General features: G+C 41.7%; 5 protein-coding genes across 10 annotated transcripts; 2 read left to right on the top strand and 3 right to left on the bottom strand.

The window, feature by feature from the left end:
* Positions 1-246: 246 nt before the first annotated feature.
* Positions 247-2,866, top strand: LOC105459668 (ribonuclease Oy). Its single transcript, XM_011705876.1, has 4 exons — positions 247-387; positions 924-1,491; positions 1,655-1,817; positions 2,444-2,866. Exons 1-3 carry the CDS (start codon positions 326-328, stop codon positions 1,814-1,816), a joined length of 792 nt encoding a protein of 263 aa, XP_011704178.1. The 5' UTR covers positions 247-325; the 3' UTR covers position 1,817; positions 2,444-2,866.
* On the bottom strand, positions 2,208-4,478 carry LOC105459669 (UBX domain-containing protein 1). The gene is made up of 7 exons (XM_011705878.1): positions 4,182-4,478; positions 4,058-4,111; positions 3,832-3,978; positions 3,458-3,709; positions 3,126-3,360; positions 2,868-3,048; positions 2,208-2,506 (listed from the first exon to the last, which is right to left on the bottom strand). Exons 1-7 carry the CDS (start codon positions 4,235-4,237, stop codon positions 2,460-2,462), a joined length of 972 nt encoding a protein of 323 aa, XP_011704180.1. The 5' UTR covers positions 4,238-4,478; the 3' UTR covers positions 2,208-2,459.
* A 70-nt stretch (positions 4,479-4,548) lies between these two features.
* On the bottom strand, positions 4,549-6,803 carry LOC105459667 (histone H2A-like). Its single transcript, XM_011705875.1, has 3 exons — positions 6,582-6,803; positions 6,245-6,452; positions 4,549-5,587 (listed from the first exon to the last, which is right to left on the bottom strand). Exons 1-3 carry the CDS (start codon positions 6,601-6,603, stop codon positions 5,410-5,412), a joined length of 408 nt encoding a protein of 135 aa, XP_011704177.1. The 5' UTR covers positions 6,604-6,803; the 3' UTR covers positions 4,549-5,409.
* Positions 6,804-7,377: 574 nt separating this feature from the next.
* LOC105459666 (T-cell activation inhibitor, mitochondrial) lies at positions 7,378-12,623 on the bottom strand. Of its 3 annotated transcripts, none has more exons than XM_011705872.1 (8): positions 12,167-12,623; positions 11,902-12,016; positions 9,439-9,830; positions 9,050-9,362; positions 8,846-8,946; positions 8,642-8,803; positions 8,340-8,471; positions 7,378-8,254 (listed from the first exon to the last, which is right to left on the bottom strand). In XM_011705872.1, exons 1-8 carry the CDS (start codon positions 12,193-12,195, stop codon positions 8,020-8,022), a joined length of 1,479 nt encoding a protein of 492 aa, XP_011704174.1. In that variant the 5' UTR covers positions 12,196-12,623; the 3' UTR covers positions 7,378-8,019. The 3 variants fall into 3 exon arrangements, with proteins under 3 accessions (XP_011704174.1, XP_011704175.1, XP_011704176.1); XM_011705873.1 differs by having other exon boundaries at positions 8,642-8,785; XM_011705874.1 differs by lacking the exon at positions 8,642-8,803.
* A 104-nt stretch (positions 12,624-12,727) lies between these two features.
* LOC105459665 (alpha-1,3-mannosyl-glycoprotein 2-beta-N-acetylglucosaminyltransferase) lies at positions 12,728-17,233 on the top strand. Of its 4 annotated transcripts, none has more exons than XM_011705868.1 (13): positions 12,728-13,402; positions 13,533-13,761; positions 13,897-13,979; positions 14,073-14,203; positions 14,324-14,435; positions 14,530-14,705; positions 14,859-15,092; positions 15,251-15,389; positions 15,547-15,775; positions 15,860-15,964; positions 16,113-16,203; positions 16,280-16,450; positions 16,525-17,233. In XM_011705868.1, exons 4-13 carry the CDS (start codon positions 14,096-14,098, stop codon positions 16,636-16,638), a joined length of 1,479 nt encoding a protein of 492 aa, XP_011704170.1. In that variant the 5' UTR covers positions 12,728-13,402; positions 13,533-13,761; positions 13,897-13,979; positions 14,073-14,095; the 3' UTR covers positions 16,639-17,233. The 4 variants fall into 4 exon arrangements, with proteins under 4 accessions (XP_011704170.1, XP_011704171.1, XP_011704172.1 ...); XM_011705869.1 differs by having other exon boundaries at positions 14,052-14,203; XM_011705870.1 differs by lacking the exon at positions 13,897-13,979.
* The last annotated feature ends 265 nt before the right edge of the window (positions 17,234-17,498 follow it).

Here is a 17,498-nt window from a genome sequence, read left to right as displayed (position 1 = left end):
GAATTAGCATTAATTATTTCTCAAAAATTAGAAATAATTATAATAATAGTTTATGTAATAAGAAATTATTAGTACGCTTTATTAGAAGTATACGCGTGGCAATAGAAATACATAGGTGCGCTTTCATAATGTGGTCGCTCGAACCAGCAAGAACAGGTAGAAAATACCATCTGCTGCGAACAGATATTGTAAAGAACGGTCAGGATGGTGGTGGTAGCTGCTGAAAATGGTAGTGGGAGCATTAAGTGCCTTTAATTCCGTTGTTCCCTCGGGTCAGTCTCCACTCTCTCTCTTCGCATGGAACGGTTTCTCGCTACTCTGCAGGATGTGCAAGTATAGCATAGCGTCGTGTATTGTCTTACTTTATCTACTATGCGTCACGTATGGGTGAGTAAAATAATGTATATCCGTGATGAAGACAATCGAAATGAGTTGTTCGAAATATTGTGTGTAAATATTATATAATTTCTTTCATCAACACGCTGATAATCGAAGATAAAATATTAGCGTTGGCACACCTGTACACGTGTACACGCAGATGTCAACAAGCATTATTCACTCTTTACTCGCTCCTTTAAAGGAAAATTCTACCGACCAATATTACCGTTTTTCTTTATGAATACAACGCACATATGTGTAATTTTTAATTATTTTAATTAATTAAATCAGTACACATGTGTGTAATTTTTAATTACTTTAATTAATTAAATCACACGAGATAAGCTCTAATCTTTGGCTGTATTCTTTATCTCAATCAAGAGATCACGTGAACGTTTCAATTGATCCATTAAATTTTTCTAACGCACAAGATCTAAATTAACACAGATGACTTTCAATTGCTAAATATAATTCTAACGATTCAAATGGCATTCTACGAATGGTGTAAATTGTAATTTAAAGAGTACGATTTTTGTTTCATTCAGCTTAGATTGGTCCTCAAGAAGAAATAACTTCAATAACAGGTTCCCGACAAGAAAACAAACGTCTAATGAATTTGATGTCCTGATATTTACTCAGACATGGCCGTTGACAGCTTGTTTCGTATGGGAAAACAAGTCGCGGCCAAACGATACGCACAGTTGCTCGTTACCTAAACGCGACGAGTGGACTATCCACGGAATTTGGCCCACGAAATACAACACGATAGGCCCGCAGTTTTGTAACAGCGCGTTACCATTTAATCCAAGCGCTATAGCGCCCATAGAAAGTAATTTAAAAGAAAACTGGATCGATATTCATAAAGGATCTAAACCCTATTCGTTCTGGAGACACGAGTGGAATAAACATGGCACTTGTGCAATCGAAATAAATGCTTTAAACACTGAATTTAAATACTTCCAAGAAGGTCTAAAATTAATCGATAAGTACAATATGATTGACGTGCTTTCAAAAGCAAATATTTTGCCAGGCAATAAATATATGGTACAAGATATATTCATGGGAATTCAAAAGGTATTAAATAAAAGGGCACAAATAATGTGCGTTAACGGGGTAAGTTGAAAAATTATTTCAATATAGATAAATGTCAGTTAAATCCTTTTTTTCGAATAAAAAAGAAAGCCGTAGATATAAAAAAAAATAAATAAATATTATAATTTTTACTACAAATGTATTTAATCTAATCTATTAACTTTACCTTTTTTTTTGTTTTCAGAAAAAGAACGAATCATATGTGATCGAGATAAGGATTTGTTTTGACAAGACGTTACAATTGGTAGACTGTGATGGCATATACAATTTCCCTACAAACTGTGATAAATCCAAACCAATAATATATCCTAGTCGCGTACCAACTTATTACGCGACACAGATATAACGTTAGTATTAAAATCATTATGTATATGCATATGTGTTAAAACTAAATGAAACTAAATAGTATCGTATCACATCGTTACGTTGATACGACAAAAGGGATACGAGTAAAAAATTAGCATTTTAAAGACTTTAAGATCGAGCCTTTCGATAAATTTCTTTCGTTATCTTAAAATAGTTATTTTTTTACTTGTGTCATATCTTCTATCAATGCAGCGACATATACGACATACGGATCCATTTCAAAATAATTAATCGCGATAAAAAAATATAGTTCAGATCGAGACGTTATCATAATTTCTAGTTTAATGTCTCTAAGTACGGCTCAAAGAAACGCGAAAAAGAAACAAAGAAGTTAAATATTATAAGTATTAATAATGTAAAAATCTCCAAACTTTTCATTATTTAAATTTTTAATCGCAATATTATTTCTTTAAATGCAATAAATATTCTTCGTTGAGAAAAAACAGACTTCTGAAATCGATTTCAGAAATCAAAAAGAAATTCGTATATGTGTATCATATATACACGAGTTTCATAACCGTTAATAAAGAATATCATTATATTAGAGTGAATATCTTATAATTAATCTGTATGATAATATACATTAGTATTTTTGCTTACAAATTAGGGCGTTACTGGCTACATCATTCCACCTTCTTCTGAACGATCACGACTGCCGAGGGTACTAGGCCTGCAAATGAAACAGGAACATACGTTGTGCCATCTTCGGGAAAAGTCTTTATATCCTAAATATGTTAAATAATTTTATCACGTTACAATCGATAAAATTGTACAATTAATTGATAGAATTGCACTTGTTTACCAATAATAAACGATAATAGAAATTATCACAAGTTATATGTATATATGGTTCCAAAAGTAATGAGACAAATTCTGAAAAAATCGTTCTGGAAAAAAGGATTCTAATTTGAAAAATACCAAGTGTATTTTCAATAAAACGATTTTTCCAAAATTAATCTCATTGCTTTTGTGGGACGCACCATGTATATATGACAATGTATATAAAAATAAATGATCAATGTACAGCATACCTAACACGTCCAATGGTGTATCGTAATCCTCGTCCGTAAACACTTTCTTGGGAAACGTGGTCATCAACTGGAAAGGACCATTACCGTCTGTCCTATTCATTTCAATAAACAGTCTCACCGCAGATAATTGTTCCTTGCTTCCAAAGCTTTGGGTCAAGGTTTGTCCATTGGTGAGCCTAAGCTGAAATGTTATCGTTTGAAGAACACATGGAGGTCCATCATACTCTTCGTATTTCGTACGTATTTCGTGTCGAATACCTGAAGCCTGGTTTCGGTATAGTCCTTCCTGTGATGCGCAGACGCGGACGAAGGTATCGCGGGTAACGAGGCCGCAGGCGGATTAACCGGCTGATTGCTCTCGGCGGCCGCCTTAGCTCGTCTCGCTGCTTTATCGGCCTCGATTTGCGCCCGTACTCTCTGCCTCGCCTCCTTCTCCTCCGCCTTCTCCCGTTTTCTTTGCTCCAGGAGCTTCTGCATCTCCAGCTCTTCCAACCTGCCACACGCGTAAACAAAAAAAATATATATATACATATCTGCGCACTCTCGCTCTTTCTCACTCTATTATCGATCTCGTTTACTTGGTCCCTCACTTTTTCCTGGCTTCGGACATCTCCTTTCCCGATCGTATCCTATTCTTCTCCCTTTCGAACGCATCCTTCTTTTCCTGCTCCTCCCTCTCTTTCCTCTTCTGCCTCAGCTTCTCCTCCAGCATCTTCAGCTGCTCCCGCTTCTCCTCTTCGCTGAGTGGCTTCTTCTCCTCTGTGCTCTCGGAAAATCTGTCGTGCCCGGACTTTGTGGCGTGGTACTCAACTTCCAGGTTGGAGTTGAAGAGTTTTCCGCATCTGCAATGGCAGGAATTTTGGAAAAAAGAAAAACATGTAAGTACTCCAGCGAAACGTCCAGTGATCCGTCCCACGAATACTCGACACATTTAGAACTATCTTATCCTTGCAATTCAACATACACGTCGCACTTCATAGACTTGGCCGAGTCGGTCGTGGACACCGGTTGACTGCTGGCACCAGCGACGTTGTCCTCTGTGACAGGCATCTGCGGAGCGCTCTCGCCCACGGCGGGCTCCAGTTCCGCCTCGTCCGAGTGGGCCAGCAACCTGCAATTAAGACGAAAAATCGATAGCGCCAGGAACGCGACCGGGTGGGTCGTAGCGGCGAGACGTCTCTCCCCCGTACCATTCCATCGCCGGCTCCACGCCTTTGTTACCGGTGATCGCCAGGGCCTTCTCCCTGCAACAGAACCGTCGAGATCCGTTAGGTTAGGCCCGCGACACGGTGCGACGTTTATCTACGAACTTACGCCTTGGACATGCTGAAACCCATGTCCACGAGGATGTCTATCACGCCCGACGACATTTTGCGCTGCTCGCTGCCACGCTCGGCGAATGTACCACCGTAAAAAAGTCGTTCTGCCCGAGGGAAACCGTCGTTCAAAAGTTAAATGTCACGTCGAATCGACGCGCTACTAACGCACCCGACGCAGGCCCGAGGCTCGCTCGGAGCGCCTGCGAGATGGCGACAGGCTCAGCGGGCATCGATTTCGAATTCGGGATCCGGAGGCGGGATTGTTCAACATTTCCCAAGTGATAATAAAATACGACGCAGTCGCATTTTTTTTTTTTTACTAATAATGGCAGACAATAAAATCGCAATGAACACATTCGGTCTACTCATTTACTACTATTAATATATTATAAAAAATGTGTACAAAAGATGGTTTCACAACAAATGGAATGCGCAACGTCGAAAGCTCAACGTCTTTCTGTAACACGAAGTTTTACTTTTGTATGTTCAAAAAGAGGATTGTACACACCTGCGAATTGAACTTTCACGTAGGGACGCAATGCTATTTATTTTTGCATTAAATATTACAGTCAACAAAAACATTCGAGCATTAATATATCTTTAAAATCGTCACTGTTAATACAATAGGACATGACAGAGACTGAACCAACTAGTAAAGGTAAAAAAAAGAGAGAATAAAAGAGAAATGTGTGTGCGAGGAAAATGTATATCATTGTAAACGAAAGCATTTAAATAACATAATTGTATCATAAATATACATCACACAAGAATTAACTGATTAATCGTCACAGCATAATCAAACAATTAAAACAGGAATTTAGAATTACCACGTTCAACACTGTAATATTCAACCAAAACGTAATTATTAAATACACTTCAAGACGGTAATTATACTTTCAACGGTGTCCAGGACAGGATCTAGCAATATAAATCGAAGTAGTGGTCATCTAACTCCAAAAAGATTTGCTTGCAGGTGGTTGTCAATTTAAAAAAAGAATGAAAGAGAAAAAAGAACGTTCGCAGACTTGAAAATGATGGAGTAACAAGGAAATCAAAGTGACAGTATAAACGTCCGTTATCGATCTCCATAGTTTTTATCATCAGAAATCACGTAAATCCTGTCGCACAGATTTATTGAGGGACGCTCGTTCCTTTTTCTTTTTACGAAAAAAAAAGGCATGTCTCTAGAGTACGATTAAAGTTATAAACGTGTAATATAAATTCTAATATTCTTGCGACGCCTTGTCGCCCTTGCCGGAGCCGCCGGTGCCGGTCTTCTTTGGCAGCAAGACTGCTTGGATGTTGGGCAGTACTCCACCTTGAGCGATGGTCACTCCGGACAACAATTTGTTCAGCTCCTCGTCATTCCGGATGGCAAGTTGCAAGTGGCGAGGGATTATCCTGTGAAAGACGGGGATTTATACAATTTGAACAGGATATTAAATAAAATAAAATAAAAACCCAGTAGCAAATATTACGAGGTCGCAAGTTGGGATTAATATTTGTGTTAGCTATCGGCATCTAAAAATTACTCTTTGTTTTCATGACAACGAGGAAAACAATCTATTAATTTATAATGTTTATTCGAATAAGCTAAATCACACAATCCGTATTGTGCCAAGGTTAAAATGCAAAACATACACAACGTTCGACAATTACAATTTGCAAAAATTCAAAAGCGAAGCTGTAACAAGAAAACAAGAAATTATGAAATGCGACACAGATTTCTTTGAAACAAACGAACGAACGAGGCGCAACGTCGCGTTGCACGAGGCGCATTCCGACGCGGGGGAGAAATCGAGAAATAATTTCCTTAAAAACAAGTCGGTCAACGCGGGGCGGGGATCTATATATTCCCTCCGTACTACGCCTGTAGCCGAGGGTGCGAAGGAAACCGAGCGACACGCAGACACGAGATAGAAACAGGAAGTCGCAGCGACAGCGAGAGAGACGGAGCGAGAGAAAGCGCGCGCGCGTGAGAGAGAGAAAGGGACAGAAAGAGAGGAGAGACAGACCGGGCGGAGAACGAGCAGCCGGGACAATTGAGGAAGGGCTTGCCTGGTCTTTTTGTTGTCCCTGGCGGCGTTTCCTGCCAACTCCAGCACTTCGGCGGCTAGATATTCCATCACGGCGGCGAGGTAGACCGGCGCACCGGCGCCGACGCGCTCGGCGTAATTGCCTTTCCTCAGGAGACGGTGGATCCTACCCACGGGGAACTGCAGCCCGGCCCTGCTGCTGCGGGTCTTCGCCTTTCCTTTGGTCTTACCTGGAATGTAAGACACGCGCGAGGAGTGTCGCAGTCGTCGTCACCGTCGCCATCGCCCGGCGACGTGAGACGTGTCCCCTCTTCCCGGCTACTTCCTTCTTTTCTCTCCTTTCCTTCCTTTTTACTCACCTCCTTTGCCTCGTCCGGACATTGTCTAAAAGTCGAGCACCGTGTGCTTTTGAGAGGAACGGGGTGAAGAGTGCGACTTGAGCGCGAGGTAGATGGGAAAGATCTGCGCCAACGAGATCGCGCCGACACGCCAACACTGAACCGCAGCGGACGCGCTGAACGCCGAGAGCCGAATGAAGCCAGCGGCCCGCGCAACCACAACGGTCGCGCGCCGCGCATGCACAGTCAGATATTTTGGCGGCGGCCGCTCGTTTGCGCGGGAACCGCCGGGAACGGCCGACGATCGCGCGACTGCCTTCGGGCTTCGCGCGCGAACGACCGTCCCGCCCGCGAAAGTCCCTGCGACAAATTATACAGTTATTTCCGCATCACTGGCTTCGCGGCGCGCGAATCCGAATTTGTTCGCGTGAACGTTCTTCCGAGTTTCCTCGGCGTGCTCGACAGAATCGCACGATTTTGCTGTGAATTCTTTTGCAGATCGAAGTAATCCGAGTTCGATCGAAGTTCTTCTCTTTAATGACTTTATTTTTACACGACATATATCTTATCAAAGTAGATAAAAATAATTTTTTACTCGAGTGCTCTGTGTATAGGGTGCTTTTCATTTAGCGACACAAACGTCATTCCATCCTTCTTAACATTTAGTGAGTAGTAAAGACAAAACGATACTTGTGCCGACCAATGTGTCACTGAATTGATAATAAGCACCCATAGACTATAAGAAGTGAAGCAAGAAGAGGAAATTTTGGAGTAGAGAAAACGATTTCGATTTCGATGATCTTAAGAATAAAGGAGATCAAATGTATATCCCATATATTCAGAAGTGTATAAATGTCAATTATTGCGAAATAGGATTTAATTTCACCCTCGATTGGACATAATAGTAGGACTGCCCATTTACAATTGAGTCGAATTAAAAAAATATATATATATGTCTACAAATGTTTACAGCACGTGGCACCAAATCTCTTAATTAACTAATTAAGACTTGCGACGCGAGACTAGTAATCATTTTAATAAGAATCTACAATAGTCCTATTCACATTTGTCTGTCCGATTGCTTTATCCTTTTTTTTTTTTTACAAAAATCACATATTGGAACAACCGTTTCCAGGGGAATCTATCTTTGGCTGTTCTCGCAAAGTTAGAAACGACATTAACGCAGGCGATACAAATTTTTTTTTCGGCAAATTAATATTCAAACTGTGCGACACATGATACACTATTTCAACAGAGTATGAGTACTTATAATGTAGTCTAATAGTTTTATCTTACGCGATAATCATCTATTCTCCGCTACTATCGTCCGTATTCTGCAAATCTCGAGACTTGTAAAATGTTATTTGCATTGTCGTGATTATTGGCGGTTACGCTTACACGCTAGTGGCTTGACAGCAATCAATACGTTAACAATATTTCGTCATTTCGTATCGAAAGATTAGAACCTCCAATCCCATGGCACACAAAGAACGCCGTCGCTCATGACGGAGTAGTAATGAGTAACCCAGAGCATGACGCCCTCGAGCGACGGCGCTAGATCCTTCTTGTGCAGAAGCAGCCGTTCGCAGCACTGTATCATCAGATCCGGCGTGATGCTGTCGTCCTTGTTAAGAGCAGCCAAACCCAGTTCCTTGATGGTCTTACGATGAAGCTCTCGCTCCACGTGCTTTATGCTACAAGTGCGCACTGAATTAGTAATAATCTAACATTTATACTGATATAGTTTTCAATTGAAAACTATAATCTGAGATGTCTTACTTATTATAGTGATATAGTCTTTTCGTGGCCTCCTCCAGGTTCTCCGTAATAAAATTCACCAAGAGGAAGCTTGGACAAGACGATGGCACGATGAACTGTCCGGTCGGCGACAACATTAAGGGACCTGCTTCGCTATAAGATGCAGAAAAACCGGTTGAGCCATTGGCACGAGATTTTAAAATCCGACTATGAGTTAGGTCTATTTATATAGGATTATATAGGAAAGTTTATTTATATAGGATTTACGTAATATTTATATAAGATTTAAAATCGTCAATGATTATTTATACAGCGATACTAACGCTTCGATGACAATTTCGTAAGCCGACAGACTGGCCGGCCAAGAACTCGGATACTTTCGCTTGCCACGGTAATCGGAGAGCGTAGTCGTGAGCTGTCGCAGCTGTTGCTCATACTGGCCGACCATTACCTTAGGCATGAATTTCCTGCACATATAGAGCACCCTGAGCCTTACCATAACTCAAATAATATGATGTATTACGCACCGTCGACCGACTTTAATGTCGAGGAGCACTTGGGACACTGCCTTCTCAAACGCCGGCAATTTCAACAATACAGCATCGTGTTTTCTTACATTCTTTATCAGCTGTAAAAAAAAAAAAAAGAAAAACGAGTCACATGAGTACATGAGTATTTAATACTTTGGCAGCATCGATAATCACGAGATAATTGATCCATTTTCAACTTACGTCGAGCCAATTGTGCCTGACTTCCCCGGAATTTAGCATAACGTTGCCTTCCAAACTGATGCCAGTGTCGTTTGCAAACACGAGGGTGCGATTCCTCAGCACCTCCATCGACTCCGGATGATGCTCGGCTAATGCTTGAAAGGCCAACAAACAGCCGCGGTAATGGGCGATATTCCATCCGCAGTCCCATATAATATCCTTCAGACCCAGCTCGCTGCACAGTACTCTCTCCAGCTTCTCCACCTCCTCTCTCACTGGTCGACATGCCTCCAATTTAACGTGTACCTCATTGATGTGCTTGTCGAGATACGCTCTAAACGGAAACACATGTAGGAATGTAACAGCGATACTTGATATTTTAAGGCATATCACAATAATGTTATATTTACTTCAGCGTATCTGGCTCTGCGTTAATCTTGCGTTTCATAATGATCGACGCGTAAATAGGATCGTCCTCCAATTCCGAGAAGTCCATCCTTTCTCCGGAATACGCGCGCTGCCAAAATCTGGACTTGTGCTTCGCGACTGCAGGCGGCTTCTGCTCCTCGATTTTGTCGACAAACGTCGTGGGTAGATCGCATGTTTTCAAAATGGAAAGTATCGCTTGTCTCAGATCCTTCTCCTTCAACTGTATTTTGACAAGCGTGAATTTGCCGGCCTTCACGTCCTTCTCGTCTTTCGAGCGCAGATAAAAGGGCAAAATGGTCGGCCGTATAGGTTGCTTCTGTTGCAGTGTTTCTAGGATTGAACTTAATTGCTTCAGGGAGTTTTCATTCACCGTCTGTAAATAGTAAATTATTGTTAATAATACACAGATAATAGACAAGTAATCGAATAGATTATTTGCATTGATTAAAGACGATTATATAATGTAGCATGGCCTCGCTCATGAAAGATGACTATGAAAAGATATAAAATGCTTCCGTGTCTCTCTCAATCCAAAGCAAAACTAAGAAAATAATATATTTGTGCAAAGTGTTCATAAAATGTTTGGCCAAACTATCTTCCGCAAATGCGAACATTATCCGATATTGTAATATGATAATGAATATATAACTGCTCACAAATAAATACCAAGAATAAGAATAACGATAATAAGAATAATAGACGATAGAACGATAGACGATAGAATGTGCAACGTTGATTTTCAAATATAAGCGTATGATCCCTCAAATGCATATGTTATTTCTAGTTTTACTAGGAGTGGATTTTGATCAATCTTCTTATCTCCCTTAGTAAATAATTGTTATCAGCTTTTTATTGGCTTTATCAGTTATCTTCGAGAAACAGTGTACGAGAGAAATAATCGTGTTTCTATTAACCCATACTTATACTTCATAGTAAAAGATTGCAATTCTCGAAAAGAAAGCATTTATTCATGCATATACTTATTTATCTCACAATCAGTCCAAGAATAGAATGTTGATAAAATTTAGTTTAATGTCAGGAATATTCCGTGTAAAGAGGAAAACTAATTAAAAAAAGAATTATAATAATTATTCGTGTTTTCAGAATTTTCGCGATTCTTTTATATCAAAACTCTACAAACTCCATTGTCTTCTCGTCTCGTATTTAATGAAACGGTAATACACAACGCTCTTTTGTATTTTCCATCTCTTCTCGCGGTTAATATGATTCTTCCTGAATTAAATTGTCACGCTTAAAAATATTTACATGCACACCTTCATCAAGTAATAATCAACATAAGCATCAATCAAACACACGGCGGCGCAGGGCCGCGTTTAATACTGTGATTAATTACTCCATTTTTTACAACATCGAAAAAAAACGATATCCTGTTATAATTTCGTTCTCAATTCAATCCGTTCTCTCCCGATAAGCAAATGTCACGCGACAATTAAATATCAACGAGCCCCTTTTCTACATACTTGAATAAATATCAAATCAAGAAAACGAGCTTCTCGGGAGAAAAAAAAAAGAGAGGAAGAAACGTTCCGCTTCGCTTCTCTTAATTGCGGTCCGCTCCGCGATTGTTCTACGTTCCTTTCTCGGACGAGCGAATCTGAAAAAGGCTGGCACACATTACACGTTTCCGACCGTACATATACGTTTCGTGATAGTCTCAATGCGGCCCTGCTTGCGCGCAAACAATTATCTCATTGATAAAACGACGCAAACATCTGACTGTGCGGCGACGGCGGCAGAAAATTTATTCCGGCATACGAGCGCACTGCACAGCCTTGTACATACATACGTGCACGCACGTGCGCGCGGCCAAAGATCGCGGTGCTACCCACTTGAAGTATATTTCACCGCGTGCGAACGAGGCAACGCGAGTTTTTCACGTCTAAAAATAATGCCGTTCACCGCATTCGCTCGTGCTCGCTATCACGCCACGATGACTATACGCTGCGCTACCCGGATTGCTTTGTGGGGCGCTTTGACAGCGGCACGCGCGACGTGCACCGCTTGCATGCCCTTGAAGAAAGAGAGAGATAGGCGTGATTCGCGGTATACAAGAGAAAGCAAACAAATATAAAAATGTAACGAACACGCGCGCGCGCGCAAACACACCGCATTATTCTTTTCCTTTTAAAACTGCATCTCTACTTGCAGCTCCGTTATCTCTCCCCGTCCGTCCCTTTCTCCACGGTGCGCAAATGCAGTTCGAAAAGCTTTCTAAATGCTCGAGAAAGCTATAGCGTAGACACGCTCTTTGTGTGTTCGACCGTGTTTTATCTTATACATTTTACGAAAAAAAAAGAAAAAAGAAAAAAGTGGAGAGCAAGCCTACGAAGCTACCCCCGACGACGTCTATATGATCTTATCTCGAACGTGTCGCACAACATCCATTCCAGAGGAGTGACTGTCGCATTCAAGCCAATCCTTACCCTCTGCGTGGGATACTGGCCGAACAGGTCGGGGTGGACGGTGAAGTAAAACGGCCGTAACGCGGTGGATACCTCGCCGGTGCTGAGGGCCCTCACCGCGTCCCTCCTGCAAAAGCTGTCAGAAAAATAAAAGAGGCTGTCAGTTCCTGGGTGGAGGGGTGGGACGCGCTGCCGTTTTACCGCGGAGAGAGCGAGGTAAACGCCAGGCTTTGACAAGCTTGAACTTGAACTTGAGTATATATATATATATATGTATATCCGTTACCATCTCCCGAGCGTCGCGGTGCAGTACATCGTTTCACGCTCTCGCACCCTCCCTCGTCACCGTCGTCCTCGCCGTCGCCGTCGCCGTCCCGGCACTCCCGGCAGTTGTATTATTGTCGGTGTGCGCGGCTCTCATGTCATGTGGCCGATCACGCAGCGGACGTGAGGCTCGCACGTCACGCGTCCTCTTTCTCTCTCTCTCTCTCTTCCCCCTTTTTGCACTCTCGCGAGGGATGCGCCGCGCCTCCCCTTTCCTCACCCTCCTCGTTGCCCCTTTCACCCCCGGGGAACTCTGTTCTACTCCAGGAGTATTTTTTTTTCAAGACGGTGAAACCGTTCGACGCCAAAACGGCCGACCGAACGGATCCGCGCGGACGCACATCCAACACGCACTTGATACGCACCAACACGCACCGCGAATCGCAGGCCTGCGTCTGCGACGCGCCGACGGCGGCCGCCGATGATATACGAAAACGTAATGCGTGGCGCCCTCGATGGTGAATCTCGGAGGCAACTCGAACTCCGTGATCGAGTTACGTGATAACCGTCGATAAGTTATATCGGGAGCGCGGCGAAGAATGAAATATTTATAATAATTGATCGACGTCTCTTTCAGAATTTTTCTCGACATCTCCCGATCGTGAAACGAATTTAGTAATAATTAATTACAATTTTAATATATCAATAATTGTATTCTCTTATCTTACACTCCCCTCTCCGTCCCGCGTGTATTCACTGTTGCGATACATATCGCGTTCCGTGTGTCCGTGCACGAATTATTACGTCAGCGAAAATTGGTCAATCAGAGTGGCGAATGATATGGAATATAATAATGCTGACGCGATTGCCACGCACAATCGCGATTATCGCCAATATCGCCCCGATCGCCTCATCATCGACGGACCGTCATCATCAATTTGTGACAACGCCGCCGCTACGGTAGGGCAGGCGGGCAGCGAATGATCTCGCTCGCAGGGTAAGGATCTCCGTATACGCTGACAGCTGTGTCCCAGACCAGCCAGTGGTGTGAGAGCACCGCGATCGTCACTGTCGTCAGGATCTTCCAGCTGCTTCTTCCTCGGCTCGCCTTCCGTCGCGCGGAGGACGAGCCGCGGCGATCATCTTCGCGCGTACCTAGCTCGATCGACGGACAACGCGGGCGAGCATCTCCGGAGGGCTTTTATTTGGCCGCCGCCGCGTGTGAAAGGACACGCGTGTCGTTTCCCATGTCATAATGGTAAGTGATCCGCGGCCGCGGTGTGGAATCTCGTCGAGTCCCGCGGCGGACGGGATTCCGTCTTATGCGTCGTCGTCGTCGTCGTTGAGAAACGTATCTGCCGTCCGCTTCTGAGAACATCTGCTTTCAGCGCGGTTCGCGCACCGCCGCACCGTCGTCGTCGTCGTCGCCGTTGAAGTAACTCGACTCCCTCGCCTCCCCGTGTGACAGTAAGTCCAGTCCGGTTGCATCGTCTCCACGTGCGATGTGTAAATGACGTCGCTTGCCATGACTCATACGAGCGATACGCAGCGATACGGCCCTTCCATATGACTTGCGATTACGAGGGTCTACGGACCGGGGATATGATCGCGACGCCCGTAAGTAAAACGCCTCTCTCGGTACTTAAAAACACGCCGCCGTCTCACACACACATACACATACACGGCCACCGACAGTGCGCCCGAGGGGATACTAATGCGTCCTAACCAGAGCCGTTGCAATTTCCCCCGCAGAAGGAACGACATTTGGACGACACGTTTAGGAATCCATGTGTAGTAAATATGTACTGACGTGCACCGCGACGTGTGGAAACCCCGTTAGTATCCGTTCGCTCTGTTCACCGCGGCTCTCGCCTCACCTCGCCGTACCCTCGTCACGCGTTTTGCAGTGTACGCTCTCGATGTTACAGTTAAGGTGACACTTGGTCTTGTCATGCGGAATAGATCAGTCAGTATCATCTTTGGGTCCCTCATCTTATGGGCTGTGGCTACGTACTTTTTATTTCTGGATCAACAGTCAGTTGGCAAGGATCAGGATAAGGTGAGAGATCACGTTACTTGTATTATTTGTATTATTAGATCACATTATTATACATCTTGATCTCGAACAAAAGATTGTAACATTTTTAAGGCTGCAATAATTCGTATTCTTGTCTTTAAGGAAAAAGATAAGCTATCAAATAAAATCAGCAGATTAGAGAAACAAGTGAAACAGCAGATAATTATAAACCAGGAACTTCTGGAAGGAATCAATGAGAGCAAACGTCTCAAAAGTAAGATCAATTAAAAAGAGTTTATGTTAACAAACTCTTTACACATTTGAGAGAATAGATAAATGTAATAATATATGACTTGTCACATTTTTAGAAGAATACGATAGATTAAACGCTGCCCAATTGCCAGTAGATGACACGGAGAAAGATAAATATAAGAAACATGAGGTCAATAAGAATAAGAGTATATTATTGCAAAAAATCGAAAACAAAAATAAGTGGGAGCAGGCTAAGGACGAACAGGGGCCGACACAAGATGTTGTTTCATCGGTAATATAAGTGGTTATTAATCTATATGACAATTTTACTCAATTGTTTTGTCAGTTTCAATTACTTTTGTTGACTGTATAGTTTATGAAATGTAAATCTTTATTTAATCTCAGCCTGTGTCTCACGTTCTCCATTTTTTCAATCTGTCAACAGACCGAGGCAATGCGCAGTACTCCTCCTTTGAGGCAAAAGCTTCCCGATGGATCTCCAATAATAGCTATTTTGGTCGTTTCGTGTAATCGTATTACAGTAGAGCGGTGTCTAAACCAGTTAATTAAGTTAAGACCTAGTAAAGAACAGTTCCCAATAGTTGTATCGCAAGACTGTGATCATCGACAAACTGCTGATGTCATAGCAAGATATAGAAACCAGTTGTTACATATAAAGGTACTTATTGCTACATATAAAAATCATTTTGTGTCCGTGTCGTTACGTCCGTTATTTAAGAGAAAGTATTCTTGATTTCTCTCACTTTCGATAAAATTACGTTTTAATTTGTATTTCCGTGACGGAATTATTACAATCTTTACGATCACACTCGACAGCAACCTGATCAGTCCGACATTGAAATACCACCTAAGGAAAAGAAATTCAGAGGATACTTCAAAATCGCGCGACACTACAAATGGGCGTTAAATCAAGTATTTCTAAAGCTTGGATATAGTACTGCAATTATAGTTGAAGGTACGATTAGTGTAGTCAAATCTCAAATATTTGTTCAATCAAATATTTGTGCTTTATGCACAAATGTTTTAAGCACAAATACATTACATAACAAATGCGACACATCTCTAAGGGACCTAAGATGTTTGATTAAGATTTCTTACGATTTTTAACGCAGATGACTTGGACGTCGCTCCAGACTTTTACGAGTACTTCCTGGGAACTTACCCTCTGTTAGTAAATGATAGCTCTCTATGGTGTGTGTCAGCGTGGAACGACAACGGTAAAGCCGGCTTGGTGGACGAACATGCGTCACATTTACTTTATAGGACAGATTTCTTTCCTGGCTTGGGCTGGATGCTCACGCGCGATTTATGGCTGGAGCTCGCACCAAAGTGGCCGAAATCGTAAGCATGAATTTTGTATTTCATTATCGTAGCTTAATTTATTATCGATAATGTCGTGCGTTTCTAACACATCTGTTTACGTAGATACTGGGACGATTGGATAAGGCAACCGGAGCAGCGTAAGAACAGAGCTTGCATCCGCCCGGAAATCTCGCGAACTAGAACATTCGGCAAACTCGGAGTCAGCAAGTACTTGCTTTTACATATCTGTCTAATTTTTCATTTATATATTATTTTTACATTAAAAATACTGCGCAAATGGATGTTACAATTCGAGATCGATCAAAACATTTTGAGTGAATTTAATCGGCACTAAAACTTATTCTGTTCCTTTCAGCGGCTTATTCTTTGAGAAACACCTGAAGTACATCAAGCTGAATGAACAATTTGTGCCTTTCACCAAGATGAATCTATCCTATTTATTAAAAGTAAGGGAGCGAACGTCAGATTGCACGGTCATTGGCAATTACATATCATTAATACTTTATAAACGTTCACTTTCAGGATAATTACGATATAGCTTTCGTCAACCAAGTGTACCAGTCGACAGTGGTTAGCTATTCGGAATTGAAAAGCGGGAATATTGTTGCCCCTGGCCCAGTACGGATACCATACTACACCCGTCAATCGTTTAAAAATACTACCAAATTGCTTGGTTTAATGGACGATTTTAGGGTAATATATTCTTTCGCTAAGATTATTTCGTAAATTTATTTTAAATCGTACTATCCCAAAGTTCTGTGTTACAGAGCGGTGTGCCGAGATCAGGATACCGCGGTGTGGTGACGTTTTTTTATAATGGGAGGCGCGTGCATTTAGCACCGAGTGCAAACTGGAGCGGTTACGATATAACGTGGAGCTAACACATGATTATACTCTACAAAGACTTGTAGATCGCACGGAGAATTCCGCGTGCATTTCTTCTTTGATATTCAACAGACTAGGTGAATATAACAGTTGCGACGAGAAACCGACGGTGAAATCTGTATTTATGTCCACAGCGTATGACGGCTATGCTCCATAGGATTAAGTAGATGCCGGTGTTACATTCCTCGTGTAATCGGTTTTAAACGTGATCTTTCTTGCAGGAAGATCTTGCATATATATATATATATATTTCGATAAGTTTATATATACGTGATTTATATGTGTAAATGAATATTACATGCATATATATTCATTTACGATACATATGTCATGTATTGTACATTTGCGTTTCTAAAGATTACATGTTTATCGTTTTTAGAACATATTTAAATGACTGCTGATGTTGAGCGTATCTCGTGTACATAAAATGCCGTAGTAATATCGTTAAAATAGTCTTGATTAATTATCATGTATCTTCCAAAACGAGAATGTGTTGATATATTTTTGCTCATGCTGCTTTTAACAATTTTGTTATCAAGTCATGTGACGTATATGACAAATGAAGTGTATAATTTTTTCGAAAAACCCCAATCGAACTCTGCATCTACATTATTCATCTCACTGTCCCTCTATTCCTTATTAGTCTGTCCCACCTTAATCTAAACTGATTAATTTACCTTTATATTAATTTTATTTTAATTTACTTTTACATTAAATTATTAATTTAAACAGACTTTTACTTTTCACATGGTTATATTTTTATATATGTATAGATAATTATGGATTTTATGACATTAAACGTTATGTACAATTGAGATGACCAAAGTATACTTTACACGCTTTGTATTTATATTTG

This window comes from Wasmannia auropunctata, unplaced genomic scaffold (genome assembly GCF_000956235.1).
Source record: "Wasmannia auropunctata unplaced genomic scaffold, wasmannia.A_1.0 LD334171.1, whole genome shotgun sequence".
Taxonomy (NCBI): domain Eukaryota; kingdom Metazoa; phylum Arthropoda; class Insecta; order Hymenoptera; family Formicidae; genus Wasmannia; species Wasmannia auropunctata.
The sequence above is the reverse complement of the archived record's forward strand: the minus strand, read 5'-3'. Positions and strand labels throughout refer to the sequence as shown.